At 33.1% G+C, this 19,672-nt stretch overlaps 1 protein-coding gene across 1 annotated transcript; it reads left to right on the top strand.

The window, feature by feature from the left end:
* Positions 1-1,840: 1,840 nt before the first annotated feature.
* On the top strand, positions 1,841-17,572 carry LOC148956732 (translocon-associated protein subunit gamma). Its single transcript, XM_089087057.1, has 4 exons — positions 1,841-2,103; positions 6,706-6,833; positions 9,973-10,064; positions 17,294-17,572. The coding sequence occupies exons 1-4, from the start codon at positions 1,977-1,979 to the stop codon at positions 17,493-17,495; spliced, it is 549 nt and encodes a 182-aa protein (XP_088943183.1). The 5' UTR covers positions 1,841-1,976; the 3' UTR covers positions 17,496-17,572.
* Positions 17,573-19,672: the final 2,100 nt, after the last annotated feature.

Raw genomic sequence — 19,672 nt, 5'->3', positions numbered from 1 at the left:
GTAATTTCGCAAAATCGTCCAATCGAAACTAAGAAAGAAAAATCTATTTCTGACCTAAAATAAGTTATTCGCTTACCAAATTTACTACATTTTTATTGATTTGACTTAGTGTTTTTTTCAATCTTGTTTCACCAAAGTTGAAGAGTGAGCAATAAAATAAGAAAAGCAAAATATGACTATGGTTGCAAGAGTTCAAGAATATCCTTTTAACTTACGGCTTCTTAAAAATATTCTTAACTTAGAATCATTGATCTGGGCTGAAGTTTTCATCCACGTTTTAAAACAAAATAGCGATTGAAGGTATTATCCCCTCAGTTTTCAGCGTGCAAAACTCGAAACAAATAAAGCTGTTGTGGCTTTTTCTATACTATCATAGATCCAAGCCGTTACAAATATTTTGTTAATTTATGACATTGTCAGTTTAGTTTTATGACAGGCCAGAAAAAATTACGCAAAAAGACGATCGTCAATCCCATAAAATCAATATATTTTTTGTCTTAAAAGTGTTGTCCTCCAATCACTTTAGACTCTTAAAAAGGGAACTAGAACTTTTGATTTCTAATCAAATGAGCTTCCTCTAAATTTTATGCGGCAATCCTTTCCATAAAACATAAATGTTAACATTGGACAACTTGAATAACTAGCAGCACTTGCTCGGGCTGGGGGGTAGTAGAGCTAAATTGGCTTTCAGACTCTTTTTAACAAAATGGCCATCTCAAAACTTTGATCGGGTGCTTTTGAAGAAAAAAAGTTTGAGGTGGGAAGTTGCTCTCCGATCACTTTTGACTCTTTAACAGGACCTTAGAAATTCTGAATTTCAGCTAAACGAGCCATATTCATAGTTTGTATGACACGCCTTTCCATATCAAGCGTCTCTTGCAAAAAAATAATACATAATAATACATTGAAGCCTTATGGCTTTTAACTATAGGCAAAGCTACAAGGTTGCTTGTAAACTTGGGAAATTTCTCAGGGGACTCAGCCCCAGGTCCTCCTTTAATATACCAGTGTCTATTCTGTCCGTAAGCTCTTATTCCCATTTTATGGTTAAAAATCAATATCAATACACTTCTTCATTGTTATTTAGGGCGATAGCTTACTTGGCATATTAAAATCAAAGGACCACTGCAAAAACATAATACTAAATATAGAATGACGGGAGGTGTGCCACCAAGCCAATGATACTGGTGGCACACCAAACGGACCACCAGAATATTTATTGACGACAGTGTGCCTCTCTTCGACAACGCAACGGCAATAAATCGGAGCGGCGTCAGGGTTTAGAATTGCGATATTTAAAGTTGCAAAAAGGAAAAGCTTTGGGAGACAGAATTTAAATATCATGACTATATTTATAGGTTTAAGGGATGAAAGGCTGTTCCAGGAATTTTATATTTTACTGTTTGATTCTTGGCCATTAAACCAGCGACTGGTTGCTGTAGAAACGTATGCTTTTTGATACTGTAAAAGGTCTTTCAGTAACTGATTCACTAGTGCAAAAATGTACTCCCAATTTTAATAGACTTTAGAATTTAATTCTTAGGCATTTCAGCCTCATCACCAAGAATACCAAGACGTTAAGGTTGTCGCACTTTTTAGACCAAAATCATCCCTTTTCGGGCTTCTTTTGCGCAAGGTGGCAACTACTTAATTGGCAACCTTTTTGTAGATTCCTATGCTCAGTGTTTTTTCAATACCGTGAAAATATTTTTTTAGTTATTTTAATACATGTTAAATTATATTTTCGTTACAAATTTACTTTTTTGACATTGCCAAAAACAAAGTGTAGTTTGAAAACCACAAGAATTTTGTACCATGGACATGTTTTAGAAGAAGGGAATTTACCGGCTATACATTAATTTTGACAACTCAACAACATTGTATTTCGAATAGCATTAATCTAGCAGTAGCAATAGCAACAAGCCTAAGTTCTAGTTTTAAACTGATAAAACTGCGCCTTTTGCCTACAGTCCAATATGTCAGCTAAAAAGGGATTGACAAAAGAAGAAGAGATTTTGCTTCGGGATTTTAGTAGGAATGTTTCAACAAAGTCTGCTGTCCTATTTTATGCCAATGCCTTCATTGTGTCTGCCCTTCCTATATGTGAGTTTCACTTTTGTTTTCATAAGATAGGATAGTCTGGGGTAAATTTTTACCAAATCATATTATTGACTGACAAATAAAGTGAATATAGCCTACCACTTGATGCCTTTTTTTATTCTCTTTTCAAATATAGGCTAATAATAATTTTTGTTGGAAATGAATTTTACCCCCACCCCTAAATATACCAATGCATGGTATATATTTGCACATTAGGGGGGGGGGCAGGGGCAAATTTTATTTCTGATGTAAATGGGAGGTAAGTTTGAACTTAACCACACCCTCCTAATGTGCAAATACCCTATAGCATAGGCCTATTCCCTTGGTCAATATCTACCAAATCATATTATTGAGTTAGGACTAAAGTGAATACACCATTCGATGCCTTTTTTTATGCTGATTACAAATATAATAGGCTAAGCATTCCTATTGGAAATTAATTTCTGCCCCCCCTATATATACCAATTCAAGGTTAGGTTAGGTGTAGCCTAAATAGGGGGGGGGGCTGAAATTCATTTCCAATAGAAATGCTTATTATATTCATAATCAGCATAAAAAAAGGCATTGAAGGGTGTATTCACTTTATTCCTAACTCAATAATATGATTTCGTAGATACTGACCATTCCCTGAATTGGTATTTAGGGGTGGGATAGAATGCATGGTAAATTTTTAGCAAATCATATTATTGACTTAAGAATAAAGTGAATAGGCCTATACCACTCAATGCCTTTTTTATGCTCTTTCCAAATATAATAATCATTTTTGTCATAAATAAATTTTACCCCCACCCCTGTATATACCAATTCAAGGTATATATTGGTACATAAGGGGGATAAGGGTAAATTTTATTTCTGATGTAAATGGGAGATAAGTTTAAACTTTATCTGCACCCCCCTAATTTGTAAATACATACCTTGAATTAGTATATATGGGTGGGGATGAAATTCAATTCCGACAAAATGGTAATTATATTTGGAAAGAGCATAAAAAAAGGAATCGAGTGGTATATTCACTTTATTTGTAAGTCAATAGCCTAATATGATTTGGTGAAAATTTACCAAATTCATTTCCAACAAAAACGATTAGCCTATTATATTTGGAAAGAGCATTGAGTGGTATATTCACTTTATTTGTGAGTCAATAATATGATTTTGTAAAAATTTACCCAGTCTGGGTCTCAATTAACCCTGTCAGCCCTTCAACAAGCACTAATGGTGTTTTGGGGCCAACTAGACACAAAGTAGCCTACCTTTGGATGACCATGTCACTACACAAGGCCATATCCTATCAGTTTGCCAAGATACCCAGTAGTTGAACTGCTATTAACCACTTAAAAGCAAAATAAGTTGAAATATCTATGATAGGTCCACCTCCTTGGTTAGCCTAAAAATTGAGCAGTCCACATTTCTGACCTAGGGTAAAAAGCAGTATCCAAATGAGCAAAGTTATGTAAAACTAAAACCCTTACATCTTGTTAACAAAGAGGAATTGGGAAAAATTGTACATATCAGAGAAAAGCTAAAAATCTAAGCTATGCATCAATACCTAACAGGTTAAAAAAAACAGTATCCAATTGAGCAAAATTATGTTAAACTAAAACCCTCACACCTTGTTACCAAAAGGGAATTGAAAATAATCATATATCAATGAATAGCTAAAAATCTATGCCATACATCTACATAGCTTTATTGAAATAATCCTAAAATAAACACTTAAAATTGTTAACTTATTCACTTACCTACAGGGACCTCTTTTTGGAAGAGCTTATAAGCCTTTTTTGAGGTGTATATCCTTTTAGTTTTTCAATTTCATTTACATATTAACAGAAAGCTGATTTTCTTCTGATTCTAAACATATAACTTTGTTGCTTGATACTTATTTTATAAATCAGAAATATTAAATATAATTTTTTCTTTTCAATTGCTTGTCAAAACAGAGACCACATTTTTAATTTATGCCAAATTATTGGTGATAACTTTGCCAAGGAGTTGGGGCTCTTGTTACTACCCTCACATTGAATCATGCTGTAGTAAAGTAGGGGTGGTCCAAAAACCCATCTCTATTTTTCTGGAATGCCAAAGAAAAGTGGTGTTTCCCCGAAAAAGGTTTTTACCCTAACTTAACCTAATTTATCAATATATGCCTATTAATATTGTTTTGTTAGATGGCAGTGATTGTGATTAACTTTTATTTGTAGACTATTTGAAAATGGATAAATGTACTCAAATCTATGTTTATATATATATATATATATATATATATATATATATATATATATATATATATATATATATATATATATATATATATATATATATATATATATATATATATATATATATATATATATATATATATATATATATATATATATATATATATATATATATATATATATATATATATATATATATCATGATGAAAAAAAAATGTTTTTTCTTCTTTGTACCAACAAACTCAGAAAATGTAAACTAAATAAAAAAAACTATTTGACATTTTAAATTAGAACATTTTACTTAACCTTAAAGCTTAAGGAATGCCAATTGATTTCTGAGGTATATGCAACATTTTGTTCAACTAAACCAATACAGTAACTGGCTTACTATTACCCCATCATGTTGAATCTTTTGTTTGTTGTCTTTCTCTTGGAAAATCACCTGGGGCAGATGGTATTCAGCTAAAACATCTGAGTTATGGTACCCCTAGACTGTTTAGTCACATAGCTTTATTGTTCCAAGCAATAGTATTGCAACAGTCTGTCCCACAAGTTTTGTGTCAGGGGTTTGTTACTTGTAAACATAAGAAGGGGAAAGATCCTAAAGATTGTTATTAATGTAGGCCCATCACTATTTGTTCAGTTCTATCAAAGTTACTGGAGAAGATACTGTGCCCTATAGTGATAGTGCAAGTGGATGTGGGTGACAATTAGTTTGGTTTCTGGTCTTGATGTTCAGAATGCACATGCAATTTTTATCTCAATTGATGGAAACTTTAAGAAATGAAAAACTCCATTATTTGTCTGCACAATAGACATATCCAAGGCATTTGATTCAGTCTTGCATTTGCAAGCAGTCCTGTCAGTACTAAGGTTAGGAGTTGATCCCTTTGTCTGTGGCAATGGTATTGAAAATCTCAAGTAAGAATTTGGTCTGCAGGATAGCTTTCTGGACCTATAGAGATATATAGAGGTGTTAAACAAGGCTCAGTAATCAGCCTGGTGATATTTAACAATGCATTACATTCTGGAACAAAATCAATAGAAGAAATTTTGATAGAGATGGAATTGATGCTAGTCATCTATCTTATGCAGATGATCTACTTTTGATAAGTGATAATTTAGAATCTCTACAGAAAGCTATTAATGCTGTGTTGTCTGTACTTGGAGATATTGGGCTAACAATAGAGCTGTCTAAGACTGAATTTGTTGTTTTGAACAACAAAACACTGCCAAATCATGTTGTTGAAGTTTGCGGGAAGACAGTTGTCCAAAGGGCTACATTTGAGTATCTATCAAAGCTACTAAAAATCTAGTTACTGTGGCACTTAAAGAAAAAATACAGAAAACTTATGGTATATTAGTACAAACTAAAATTCAAGTTGACAAAATTATGCTTGGTTGTCTCTGTAACGCCATGTTTGTGCCACATGCCTTTTTTTTAACCCCTTTATGGAATTGCTTTAGTAAACCCAAATGTAACCAAATTTGTTCAAATTTTTTTTTGTATTGCAAATATTTATTGGGAATTGCCATATGGTTCAGAAACTCTTATACCTTGCAGATATACCATATATTTTAGATAAGTAAGAAAATGGATGAGTTGTCTACCCATTTCAAAAGTCAAAATAGAACAGTCCATGACTTTTTTGTTGGCTAGTCTTGTGCAGTAAAATTATGATTTTTATTTTGTTATTTTTTCTCTCTTCCATAGTTATTGCAGTTTAATTTTGTTTTGTAGTGTTTTGAGATTTCTTTATTCTTTTGTTTTTATAACTCCTTTGAGCATTTACACTGTATTTGTATGAAGGGTTCAAATTAAGTTACTATTATATTGAAACATAAGTAGTTAATGAATTTGTATTGTTGCCAGATTTGGAATTATAATGAAACAGAACAACTATCATTCCCCTGGTTCTAAAATCAAATTTGTTTTGAAACTTACTCATTTGTGCCAAGAAGTGTTACCAAACTGAGTTGAATAATACCATATCATAAATTGTCTGAAATTCTAGTGTAAACAAGAAATTCAGTTTCTTATTTTCTGTTGACAATTGTCTACTTATGTCTCTTCTTTACTTTAAAATTTCCTGAATTGATTCTTTTAATCAGTATTATGAGTTATTATAACTCACATGTTTATCAGTATATTATAACTCACATATTATCAGTATTATAACTCACATGCATGTTACATTTCTGAAATCTGCAATTAATCTTAATCTGTTTACAAGTCTGTATTTTGCTTTCAAATGTTCCAAGGGCCATTCTAATCAAATTTGGGAGAGGGAACTCATGTTGCCATTTTTCCAGCCCTAGTTTTGCCTCAGTATTGTTTGTAAACTATTTAAATAGCAGAATTGATAAGCCCTATTAATTTTTTTTCTAGGGTTGTTTTGGAGGATTCACTTGATGGACCCACTGTACTCATCTTTCTACTTTGTCACTATGACTGTTGTATCTACATACCTTATTTCATTTGCCAACCAGAACACACAGTATATTCTCAAAGATAAGGTAAAAAAGTGACTTGTATCTACTTTCCTTTTGTATAATTTAAACAGTCAACATATGTTACACATACACAAACCAAAATTCCCTGATTTTTATTGGCCCTTTCTCTAAAGATCAGGGTCTTGTAATTACAAACCTATATTTTCTAAGGCATGGTTGGAAAAGAAAAGGTGAAGAATACTTCCACATACAAGTCAAAGACAAGAATAGAAAGTACAAGAATACAAGTCCATGCAGTGACACAAAGGATGTCTAGTCTATATTTGATTCAATCTAGGTCTCTACTAAAAAATCTATAGGGATCACAACAGCAGCTGCAACAGTTTAGGTACAGAGGTCTTTAAGTTTCAACACTGTAGTAAAGTATACCTTATCCTTCTTATAGCTAAAAAGTAAATAAATATTCAATGATTGTGGGTGTATACAGTAAATACAGCAAAACCAAGCAACAGAAAGTTGTGAGAAAATATGACCCTGCATATCTAAAACTAAGACTTCCTTCAAATCATGATACAATATGTCTGTTTCTTCATCTTCTACTTTCAAAAAACAGCACCTGCAATCTATAATAGACTCCTTTTGGCTTCTAGGAGGTTTCTTCTGAATACACAATTAATGCATCAAAAATAAATACAAGCATCAGATAAACAAAGAGGCTTTTTTTTTGCCATCAACATCAACACAATCATTATATTTGTTTTTTTCTCTCTCTCTTTTCTTTCTTTGTTTTCTTTTTTTGCTACAATTATTAAGGAATTTAATACTCTTGGTTTTCATATAACAAGCACAATAACAGAACAGAAGGAAAAGAAGAAACAATAGAATAGGATGGCTTGTGGGAGGTACGAGTACTCAAGCTGCCTGTTCCCAGCAATTTAAGGCCTGTAGGCCGGCTGGTACCTAAATGGCTCTTCATACTCACTCTTGCTCTCTTCAGGACTCTTCATACAATATTATTATCCACAAGAAAATCAATTATGCTTTTGTACAGGTATCTTTCATCTGCTGCATTATAATTGGCTTAAGTTTGTGCTTGGACCACTTGGTCAATATGATCACTCCTGAGAAAAAAAAAACCAAATAAACACACAACTGTGATCTTTTTTCTGGCAAAAAAAAACAACAAAATTCCACATTTTTGCAGATAGGAGCTTGAAACATCTACAGTAGGGTTCTCTGATAAGCTGAATCTGATGGTGTGATTTTCATTAAGGCTATATGACTTTCCGGGGATGTTTCCCCCTTTTTTTGGAAATAAGGCAAATACTCTCAGGTATAAAATAACTTTTGATGTGTAAGACTAAACTTGATGAAACTTATATATTTGAAATCAGCATAAAATCTTATTCTTTTGATGTATCTATTGGTATCAAATTTTCGTTTTTTAGAGTTTTGATTACTATTGAGCCGGGTTGCTCCTTACTTACAGTTTGTTACCACAAACTGCTTGATAAAAACCCGGAAACTTTTGATTTAGCATTACGAGATCATGACCGTTCACACTACAGTATACTTTTTTATCAAGCAAAAATAAGTGACACATCTGTTGTACTTTTACAAAATTTCTTAGAAATAATCGAAATTAAAAAAAAAACTATCAATGGGGGGATTAGTATCAACAGAGATGGGAGGGAATATAGATTAAATCGATTTACAATAACTTAATTAGGGGGAAGGTTAGAATTTCAAATATTTTAAACATTAACATGTTGCATAATGGTCCCTAAACAAGTGTCAAGCCTGTATATAATATATAAATTTTCTTAACCTGTGTCAATTTATAACCTTGGATGTCCTCTACAGTTAATTATATCTTAATCTTTTAAATTCAATTATAGGTTGTAAGTAAGAGTGTTTTTTTTTTTAAATAAATAACCTGTTTTGCCTGTATTTAATTAACTGCTTGAACCTAGGGCATATATAAATTTTTTTAATAATTACATTATTTTATGTTTGATAGATTTCATTACCAAACTCATACTGTACCAAAGACAGCCTAATTTGTCTTTTTTTTGTGTGTATATTCTTGCATTTGCATAGTGATATTGGGAGTTATTAAGATATATCAAACTTCAACTGTACCAGAGACAACCTTATTTATCATTCTGTTGCACGTATTTGTGCTATTTGAATGGTGACATTTGGAAGCTATTAGAATATGGGTTTATTGTTTTTTATTTTCTTTATATGTTTTGTTTAATTTATTTTAATTATTTTTTTTCTGTTGACAAAGGCTTCCAGGGGGAGGGGAGCTGAAATATTCGGGTTTCTTAATTATTTAAAGTTTGTTGCTTCTTTTTTTTGTCCACTGCTTTGAGTTAAGTTATTATACTCGTTTTCTCTAAATTTTTAATTGTTCAATTATGTAAACATCTAGATGATGACCTTCACTTTTAATGTCAGCAATATCAACCTTCTAGATCCTGCGAATCATATATATACTAGAATTAAATGAATAACTTTACAGATGAGGGCCTTCTATTAGCGAATTTAGCATGAATTCAAAATAAATTAAGCTTGTCAAAAGTCCACCTTAGTCAAGATAACAGATTACCCTGAGGGGATCCGTTAATACATCTATTTGAGTTGTACAGTCCTACAGACCATGGAGCCTTTGTGGGGATTTGTAGATTGTTATGTAATTATTTTACTTATATATGGAAAAAAATATATCTATCTAATACATTAAATAAGCAGTGGTAGATGGCATACTGGCAGTTACTTTCAACAGCTGACTTAGGTCATAGGGTGCCACTGAGAAATCAGAAGTTTGTTTGATATGATTTAAGCAGAAGGATCTCAATAAAGTACCTCAGAAGAACTATAAATAAACGTCATTTTCCCGTTAAATTCAATTCTTTCGTTTTTAACTGTGCAAATTGGTGTACCTTTATGTGCATTTTAAGGGTTTTCAAGTTTTTTTTTAAGGACACAAATTTTACCACGCATCAGTATGGCTTCCGTGACTAAGAGGAGATATAAATGTCTTGGCAAGATTTTTAAGTGATTTTGTTAAGACATTTTGACTACATTTATTTTGCTGGACAAAATTAACTGTATTTAGTCTGTAGTGTAAGTCTTATTTATTAAAAGGTGTTTTTTTTTTAAATTATTTAAACTTAGTTTCTTTCTTTATCTTTAGATAGCAGTTCAAAGACAAGAAGCTGTTACCAAGGAAATGAATAGGAAACTGAGTGATGATAAAAAGATGAGCAAAAAAGAGAAAGAAGAAAGGTACAATATTAGTATTTGATATTCCAAATCAAAAGTGTATGGACATTACTCTAAAAAAGAAAATGGATAGTTTCTTTTAGGGGGATAACTTCACAGATTACCCTTTGGGAAGGGGAGGAGGATTTAGATTGATTTACAAAAATCAAAGATAAACTGTGCTATTGCGTTGCCTAAGTAAAGAGCGAAGTGGGGTGTTTTTTTTTTTTTTTTTTTTTTTTTAAATCATTTTCCACTACGAAAATACTTCCGATTCGTATGGAAGGAGTCGCCGTAGAAAAGTGGGAGGGGCTCATTTGATTGGAAAGTAAAACTTCTATTGCCCTTCTTAAGAGTTAAAAGGGATTGAAGGGGAGCCAACCCCTTTTTGCTACCTTCTCTCCAAAGACATTCGATCAAAGTTTGAGAAATTTTTTTGTTCAGCATAGTTGAAATTGCCAATAGATCTGCCTCAGGAGATGGCAAGAACCCCTACAGCCTTTGGGGAAAGGGGTGTGTTATACCATTTGCCAATTGTTTTCATAAAGGATTTTTTATTGCTTGACTCAATCTCTAAAAAAAAAACTAAGGGTAATAAAGTTGAAGCTTTGGGGGAATGTTGAGACCATCTGCATGGACGTTGACAAAAGGACTTTTCAGCAATAACTCATGAACGACTTAGGGCATTAAGTTGAAAGTTTCAGGACATGTTAAGAAAGATGTCGAACCAAACAAAAGGCATTCTAATGCACACTACTACTACGACTAATAATCCCCGTACTACTACTGCTGCTATTACATATAAAGGGTGGTGAAACTTTCAAGGAATATTAAGGGGGACTGTGACCTAAATTGTAAATTAATATGTGCATGCAGGTCGTCTAAAGGGTGTATCAGCAATATCTCAAGAATGCCTTTGAGTATTAAGCTGTAACTTCCAGGGAATCTTGAGGGGCATATTGAACTAATCTAAAGGCACTACTTGCATACTACTACTATCACCGCTGCTACTACTACCATTAAGGTTAAAGCTAAAATGGTGAGAATTTCGGGGAATAATTAAGGGGGATTTTGGAACTAAATTCAAAACACACTAGGCCTATACATGCAAGTGGTTGAAAGGCTGTATCAGAAATATCTCCTACTACTACTATTACCTCTAACAGAGTCACTATACCCTTGACTTCTTGTGATTCCAATTGCAAATACTTGCGACTGTGAGTGCTTGTGGTTCTGGCTGCTTATGATTGCAACTACTTGTGGCTGCAACTTTTTGTGATTGGGATAACTTGTGACTCTGACTGCTTGTACCTGTGACTACTGGCGACTGAGACTGCATGCACATGTGTCTACAATTAGTTGTGACTGTTTGCTGCATTTTAACTGTTTGTGATGGACATTACTTGCGACTATGAATGTTAGTTCATTAAGTTGAAACTACTTGCGCATATTAAGGGGAATGTTGAACTAAATCAATAGAAACTATGTTCATCCAGGTCAACTAAAGAGTGTATCTCGTATATATTAGGAATGTCTAAGGATATTAAGTTGAAATTTTCAGGGAATTTTGGGCTTAATCAAAAGACACTATGTATCACTAATTGTGGTCCCGTTCCTATCTTTAAGTGGGACAAGTCCAGATTAAATACTCCCTCTTAATTTATTAGCATTGCCAGTACAATATTTTACTATTATGCTGTCTGACTGCATCTTCTAGATCTTCAACAATTTTATCCATGGCCTCCTCTTCTCACTTCTTTAAATCACATTTTAATGCTTTCTCCACTTTCTTTACATTCTCTGATTTTCATACCATCCATCACTCAAATAATTCTTGTAAAAGCCCCTCCTATCTTTTAAACGTAAAGCATTTTCACTAATATTCCTAGTTGCGTTTCATACTTTCTTCCTTGAGACACCATCAGTGACTTTAAAAAACTATTTTCCTAAAATTATTTCATTCATTTTTTACATTGTCAAATTTCAAAATCTCTACTTTAGTATCCAACTGTTCCTGGAAAGTTTTATGTCAGATTTCCATCCTGGAGTGTATCAACGTCATAGTATCATCGAAGGTAGTTACCCTTCCTACGTTTCAGCTGTAGCTTGACCCTAGTCACTACTAGATGGTGATCTTTCCTGTTTTATCAATAACAGCACTCCTATATTCCCTAATATCTTGTATTGATCCTTCTAGTCTTTGGTCTATGATAACATACTTAATAAGGTCAGCTTTCTTGCCATTATGTGAATACCAGGTTAACTTATGGGCCTTTTTATGACCAAGTGCTGTATTGGTTATAACTAGATGGTTATACCTGCTGAATTGCAGGAGTCTGTAAGTATTACTGGTTTCTTTTCCAACACCAAACTTACTTTGGCTAGGATACCATCTATCCTTATTTTTACCAATCAGGTCATTAAAATTTTCTAATAATATACCAAATTTCTACTTCGGACCGTCTTTTTCTTCCTGTAGCTGTAAGTAGTGTGAGTAGTCTCCGAGTCACTACTATCTCCTATAGTTGGTTCTACAGGGCTTATACCACTATGACTGATACCCTGCAGTTTTTAGTCATAGAATTAGCCTCTTGCATTCCATTATCGATACCTTTCCAACCTAAACAATACTTAGTAGCTTCTATATTCATCATGAGCCCTACTCCCTATATATACACCCCATCCTTCTTGCCTGAGTAAATAATTTGTATATCACCTAATTTCATGTCCTATACCTGGGTTATGATGTTTCTGAAACTCCTAATAAGTCCAGTTCGAAGCGTCTGAATTCATCAGTCAAGATATCGATACTATAATTGTTTTTTAACGTAGTAAGATTCCAAGTTGTAATTTTAGATTTTTTAAATCATTAAAATTGTTATGATATCTGTAAAAGCAATGTTTGCAGAACCAGTGCAGGACGGAGACTTATATATCTTCTCAAGTCTGCACGAAAAGGTTTAGCCAGCCTAGAACCGGACAGCACGAAGGCTCTGGGACCTCCAGTTGAATGAAGGTTCTGTGTCATCCCGGGCCCATCTTGATCACTACATGGATTTGGTACTTAGCAATGCTCTTCTTTCAACAAGAATTGAAATCCTGCACCTACAATCTCAAGCCTAGTACCTCCAGTTCGTTATGTATTCTTGCCTATAAATATAAAAGTACTACGGAGAGGCTACCCATAAAAAATAACTTAGCGAGGAAGAGGTTTTACAGCCCCAAAAGTCCACCGAAATAGACCAAAACCAGAAGAATTATCCATTAGTCAGAATCCAATACAAATGCTGTGTCGTTTACTTGGCTATACTTTCCTCAAGGGGTGCTACTCCTCAAGGTCACCCTGCAGTGCTGTTAGCAGTCACAGCTTTTGATTAGGAAGAAATAAAAACTTACAATAATTCAAACTGAAAACGACCAGAACTTACGATTAAAAAATACATGAAACCCCAAACGAACATAAGTTAAAATATATGATTATATGAAGCAGAAAGATAATAGATACTGATTTAGATGAACAAATAAATCTGAAAATGTGCAAAAATTAAACTGAATATATAAGTCAAACTTAAAACAAACAAAAAATTACTAGCCGTAAAAGGCCAAAAGCATATTGCATCATTTGTGCTTTACCAACAACAAAATATATTACAAGCATTTTGTTTTATATTCATAATATTGAAAATCAAAAAATACAGTGTTGTATTACTGCACAGTGTTTTATCTTGAAAACAATGAACAGAGTTATAACTTGAAGACATATTTTTATCTTGAAGTGTTCAGGTTTCTAGGAATCAGTATCATGTTTTAAGTATTGAATTTATTTCCCTTAGTTCTTTCCAGTCATCTTGATTATTATAGTGATTTCTCTTTCATTGGTCATCAATCTTTTGAAAAACTAAACCACACTGTTCAAAAATACATATAGTTTTTAATAATACAAAAATAACGCAATAGGCTCCAGAACTTTTACGGTCAAGGGATGGGGAAGGGGGTGGGTAAAAATTTGTGTTTGTTTTAAGTTTGACTTGAATATTACATTTGATTTTTAATCGTTTTGAGATTTGTTTAATAATATGCATTAGTATCTTTATGTTTAATACAATCATTTATTTTAATTACTGTTTGTTTTGACGTTGAATTAGTATAGGACTTTATTTTTGCTGGTCTTAAATTTAATATGGCTCCTTACTTTTCTTTGAAAAACTTCTTTTTTAGGAATTTTTTTTATATAATCCCAACACAAAGATACAAGCCAAAGCTATATGTATACAATCGACGACATCCAAACCTTACAGCCCTTGCCCCGGGGTCATTGTAAGGTTATGCCAACCCATGAGGCATGACTATTTGGCCTTTGGATTATTTTGTACAGAATGGTTATCTTTAAATTTTGATCGGATGTCTTTGAAAGAAAAAGAACGAGAAAGGAGAGCTGTAATAAGAATACATTGATCCTTCTGGCTCTTCAATTTAGCTCAAATTGCACATTTCCCCTGGCACAGAAAAAAAAACAAGATCTGGTACTGATTCCACCTCAGAACTACTAGGCCTACACAAGATTGTTTTGTAAAATTCTGGTTCTGAAAAACCTGCAAGGTTCATTCCTTCAGGATTTTGTCCTTTTTAAATTTAAATTATCATAGTAGCTATTTTTTCTGTGGTGATTTCTTATCTTGTTAAAACTAGTTTACAGAACAGTAAATTAGTCACAAAAACGGAAGCCTTGATCTTCCGTGATTCATCTATATTTGTTTAAATTTTTCCCTGCCTTTTCGTTCATTAAACAAACCAGGTACTCTTCTTACACTTTTTCCCATAATTCAAAAAGTATTTCAAACTCTTTGATGCAACTTTCTTAATTCCATGACATATTGTAACTGGTGTTGAACAACGCCAAGTTCATCCAAGTTCCACTAGACACAAACCCTGTTAATGGAGCGTTAAGTTCCACTAGACACAAACCCTGTTAATGGAGCGTTCACCCAGTATTTAAACAACCCTGTTTTCAAACTCCCTCTGATTAAGCTAAGGGCGATCAACCTTGAGGGGTCTGGAACTCAATGTTGTATTGCAAGAGGTTATAAAATAAAATAAAAAGTAGTTGACAAAATAAAATTGACATAGACTGTGTTAACGAATTGTTTGGCTTAAAAATCTTCATGAGCTCATATTAAACTCATATTATTAAACTTGTATATATAGTTTTTTTGAACAAAACCAAGAGAATTTTCCGATCCAAAAATATTTAAAATATAGACAAAATAAGAAAAAAAGAAAAAAATTTATTAAATGATAGACTGTGGTCTCCTGAATAAGTTGAATAACAATCTAAGTCCTTAAATAATCCAGTTGCTGTAAACAAACTTTCTTTAACATTGAAGAGATACTCAAGCGTCTTGAATAGCTGTGTCCACGCAAGCTGTCTGTACCCACCCAAGTATCTATTTTGGGCTGTTGTATTTTTGAAACTTTATTGAATTTCAATTGTTTCACGGACAATTTGTTTGATTCTATTACTAATCAAAATTGTTTCATCAAATAATACGGAATGGTTGGGGTTATTAAAAATGCCGTTGCTTATGGCTGAATCAAAGGGTATTTAAATACTATTAGAAATTATTGTTTTCAGTGTGCTTTCTTTAGTTGCTGTAAATATTTTCTTAAACATGTATTCTATCTCCGTAGTAATTTTTGTAACTACTCCGAAGTTGATATACCCATATTTAATGAGTAGCATGGATTTCATTCTTAACAGAACTAAGAAGACTCGTAATAGTTAAATTGCTTCTAAAAATAGTAGATAAGATGTTACCTTTTTTAATTTTGTATGATCGAAAGCCATGTTGTCTTCGTCACTATTTTAAATTGAAGTAAGTGTTGAGATATAGTTTGTCCCTAAAATCTATGATCTTGGGCGCAAAATAGTGGCACTAGATCTGTTTTACAGCCTCAATTTTGAAACTATTCATGCGCAGTGTGTTTTTTTTTTTTCAGGGTTAGTCGTTGGAAAATATTTTATAGAATTCACTAGTATATTGTCACCTTTCCAACTATTAGACCTAATTCTATTTTTGCTGAAATCGGGTTAAATTTTGTTAACTTTCTTTTCAACAGCATGACAAAATGAAGAAGACTCAACATGTCTCACCATATTTAAGTTTGAAAATCACAAGTTAGGTGACTTTATTTGAGTGAATTCAGATTATTTTTCATGGCGTCCCTTGAAACATGAAGAACAGATTTGTAAACTGTTATTATTACTTTTCATTAGTTGATTCATATGTACTGTGCATAGATCGTGGGTTTTCCAACTTCTTTTTAAATCTCTGTCTCTTTAAATCCATCTGCAAAACCGTCCCTTCATATACACTTTAACTCTTTTTCATACCTCCATTTTTGCTATATAAATTGACAATGTCGTACCTGTACAGAGACTGGGGAACAGGAATTTTCTCTCCTTCATGATTGGTTTACATGTACTTCTCACTTTTTTGCATTTAAATCCTGTCGACAACTTTCACTAGAAACTTCAATATTTTTCCTAATATCGTGACAGTTGGCACCTAGGGACTCCTTGCTTTGGTAAAAAAAAAAAAAAAAAAATAAGAAAAAGAGCAAATTGGGTCACTGTAATAACAAAGGCTGTTTTCTTTGGTTACTGGAAAATTATAGAGTATAACTTGCTAGTTAGAAGGCCATACAGTCTCTGGTAATGCATCTGTTATTGGAAACATTCCTATAAATGAGACCTCTCTTTTTCAATAATAAGTGATGGCGATGTAAAAGAGAACAGTTTGGAACAATTGCTTCGGTGGCTAAATGGCTGATGTGTCGGTGGAAATGGCTCATTCCATCCATCCTTTCACTTTAAAGGAAAGTAATAATCCGGAACTGATCACATAAGAGTTGGGTATTTTGTAGAGTGTTGTTTAAACTCAAATGACTTACAGACGTGTATGCAAGGAGACTGTTCCTAACTGGCTGCCCAGTGTATCTAATTCTTAGAAGCCTTAAAAGTTTCAGTGAATTGGGCTTTGTCGAACGGATGTTCGATAAAGTGGATAGCTTCGATTTTGATTACTAACTAGACCTATTGTAGAGAAGTACTTTTAAACCAGCCATTTCATATTAAGAAATTGGACTTTTACATTTGATAGAGCTGTCTTTGTAAGTCAAATGTACAGTGTGTATTAATTGTAGAGCATTAAAAGCCATTGTTCCTGTGATTTATGTATTATCTTTTTTTTTAGGATTCTTTGGAAGAAAAATGAAGTAGCTGATTATGAGGCAACCACATTTTCCATATTCTACAACAACGCTTTATTCCTTTCGCTAGTTATTATTTTCAGTTTCGTTCTGTTGAGATCCTTTAACCCTTCAGTCAACTACATTTTTAGTATTGGGCTCTCATCTGGTCTTGTAGCCCTTTTGTCCACAAGCACCTCTAATTGAGAAAAGAAGAATGAAAGGCACTTGGTATTAATGGGTTTTGGATATTTTCAGATGATAAATAAAAATTTTGATAATTATTCATAGTTTATGTCAGGATCTTGGTTAATTTGTTAACTCGGTCTCACCTAAGAAAATTTAAGGTGCATCTTTCTTGTGCAAGTTTTTAGTTTCTCATTATTTTCTGCAAACCTATGGTTTTAGATTTACGACGTAATACGAAAGTTCTGCTGTCACATTGCTGAGATTAAGTTCTGTCGATGAACCGAAAGATAGTTTGAAGTTTGCTTCTTTTTTAAGGTTTAGAAAGAAATCTGAAATTTGTGGAAAATAGTTAAAAGCGGTAAATTCTTAACATTGAAGACACCATGCGAATTTGAAACGCGTCCATTTGTGACCCGCTCGCTAATAGATTCACCCCGTAGGGTGATTTATTCGTCGATTGTATTATGAGTATGTTGACTGAATGCTTGATCGGGAGATAATGCCAGTAAGTTGTATAACTCTAATTGACTCTAAAATCTTAAACAAGCCCCTGATTTGTTTTTTAGGGGGAGCTTTAGTTTTTAGCACGATTGTGCACGGCCTCTTTTGAGGCCGTGCACATCCTCCCTCCTAGGAGTCAAGATATAGCCCTAAATTATATACAAAGTTACTGATATTCTTTTTCAAAATACATTTTTTTTTGCGCTATGAAGCCAAAGATGATAAGAAAAGCGCCAAAAAATCATGCCAGCCAACAAAGTAAGTAACAGTTTTGTATAGAAATTAAATATAAAAAAATGTTTTTTTCAACTGAAAGTAAGGAGCAACATTAAAACTTATGACGAACAGAAATTATTACGTATATAAGAAGGGTTGCTACTCCTCAAAACCTCGCTCTTCACGCTAACATTTTTTAGTACTAAAAAAAGGTTCTTATTGTTCTAATTTAACGAACAGTATTTCGGGAGTCGTTCTTAAAGAATTGGGACACAATTCAAACTTTACCGTAAAGAGTCAGGTTTTGAGGAGGAGTAACCCTCCTCATATGCGTAATAATTTCTGTTCGTTTTAAATTTTAATGTTGCTCCTTAGTTTCATGCTCCTTAGTTTCGTAAATTTTAATGTTGCTCCTTAGAAAAATGCAGAACTTTCCGAAAAAAAAAAAATAGGATTCCAGGCCTCAGGTCGAATAGGATTTCAGCTTCCAGGTTTCGAGGTCACTTGCATCCGTACAGTTTGTTTCAAAGAACTCGGGAATAAAAACTTGATTGAATCGTCTTTACGAAAATAAAAAAAATTATGGAAATTAAAAAAAAAAAAAAAAAAAGACAAAAAATAATATTATTACTGTTACACAGACTGAGACTAATTTTTGGCTGTGTCAATTCATGAACCCCAAAATTTGTTCAATCTCAAATAGTCTTGAAACTTACTGTGTTTGTGAAACAGCGCCAACTAAACCCTAGTAAAGACATAACTTGTGTGGACATAAGTGTGGTTGTATCAATATTAAGCGCCTAAAACTGCCCAAAAAACCTTTCCCAGTTGCCTTAAACTTACAGGGCATACAGACAGGACCAATGGAGGCCCCCTTTAATCAGCATATAGTAGTAATAGCAATTTAGTAAAAAAAAAAAAAAAAAAAGACAAAATCAATCGGTAGCACACCAAAAGTGTCGCTTGCGAGGGTCGCTATTAACAAACAATAGAAGAAAAAATATAGACAAAAAAAACAAACAAGTATAACCTATAATAAGCAGAAGGGTGAAACCGTGTACCGAAAAATACACATATATGAATAAATCATACACAATAAAACAATATAATATCATGATCCCGAAGCAATAAAAAAAAACAACTGTCAAATTTAATTCCATCAATCTCAATCTGTTTCGAAGGTATACTTACCAAGCAGCCCCACACGTAGCTCAAACTTAAATTGACTAATGGGCAATTCCTTGGTACTTGGGACAAGCTTATTCCACAGCTTAGCCCCTCTATAAATAACTTATAAAGCAGTCCTACTAGAAACTAGGCGAGGAATCTCAATATCTCCACTTGTCCGAGTTTCGTGACAATGGATATTGAATCTTTCCCGAAATATTCCTGTAAATAGACTGGAAGGCACCCATAACAATACTTGTACATAAAAACTAGTGTATCATTCTCCTCTTTTTGGCTTGAAACTTACAGGG

The sequence above is a fragment of the Artemia sp. Qi Xiang Cuo genome, chromosome 1 (assembly GCF_049724085.1).
Source record: "Artemia sp. Qi Xiang Cuo chromosome 1, ASM4972408v1, whole genome shotgun sequence".
NCBI classification, from domain to species: Eukaryota; Metazoa; Arthropoda; class Branchiopoda; order Anostraca; family Artemiidae; genus Artemia; species Artemia sp. Qi Xiang Cuo.
The sequence above is the reverse complement of the archived record's forward strand: the minus strand, read 5'-3'. Positions and strand labels throughout refer to the sequence as shown.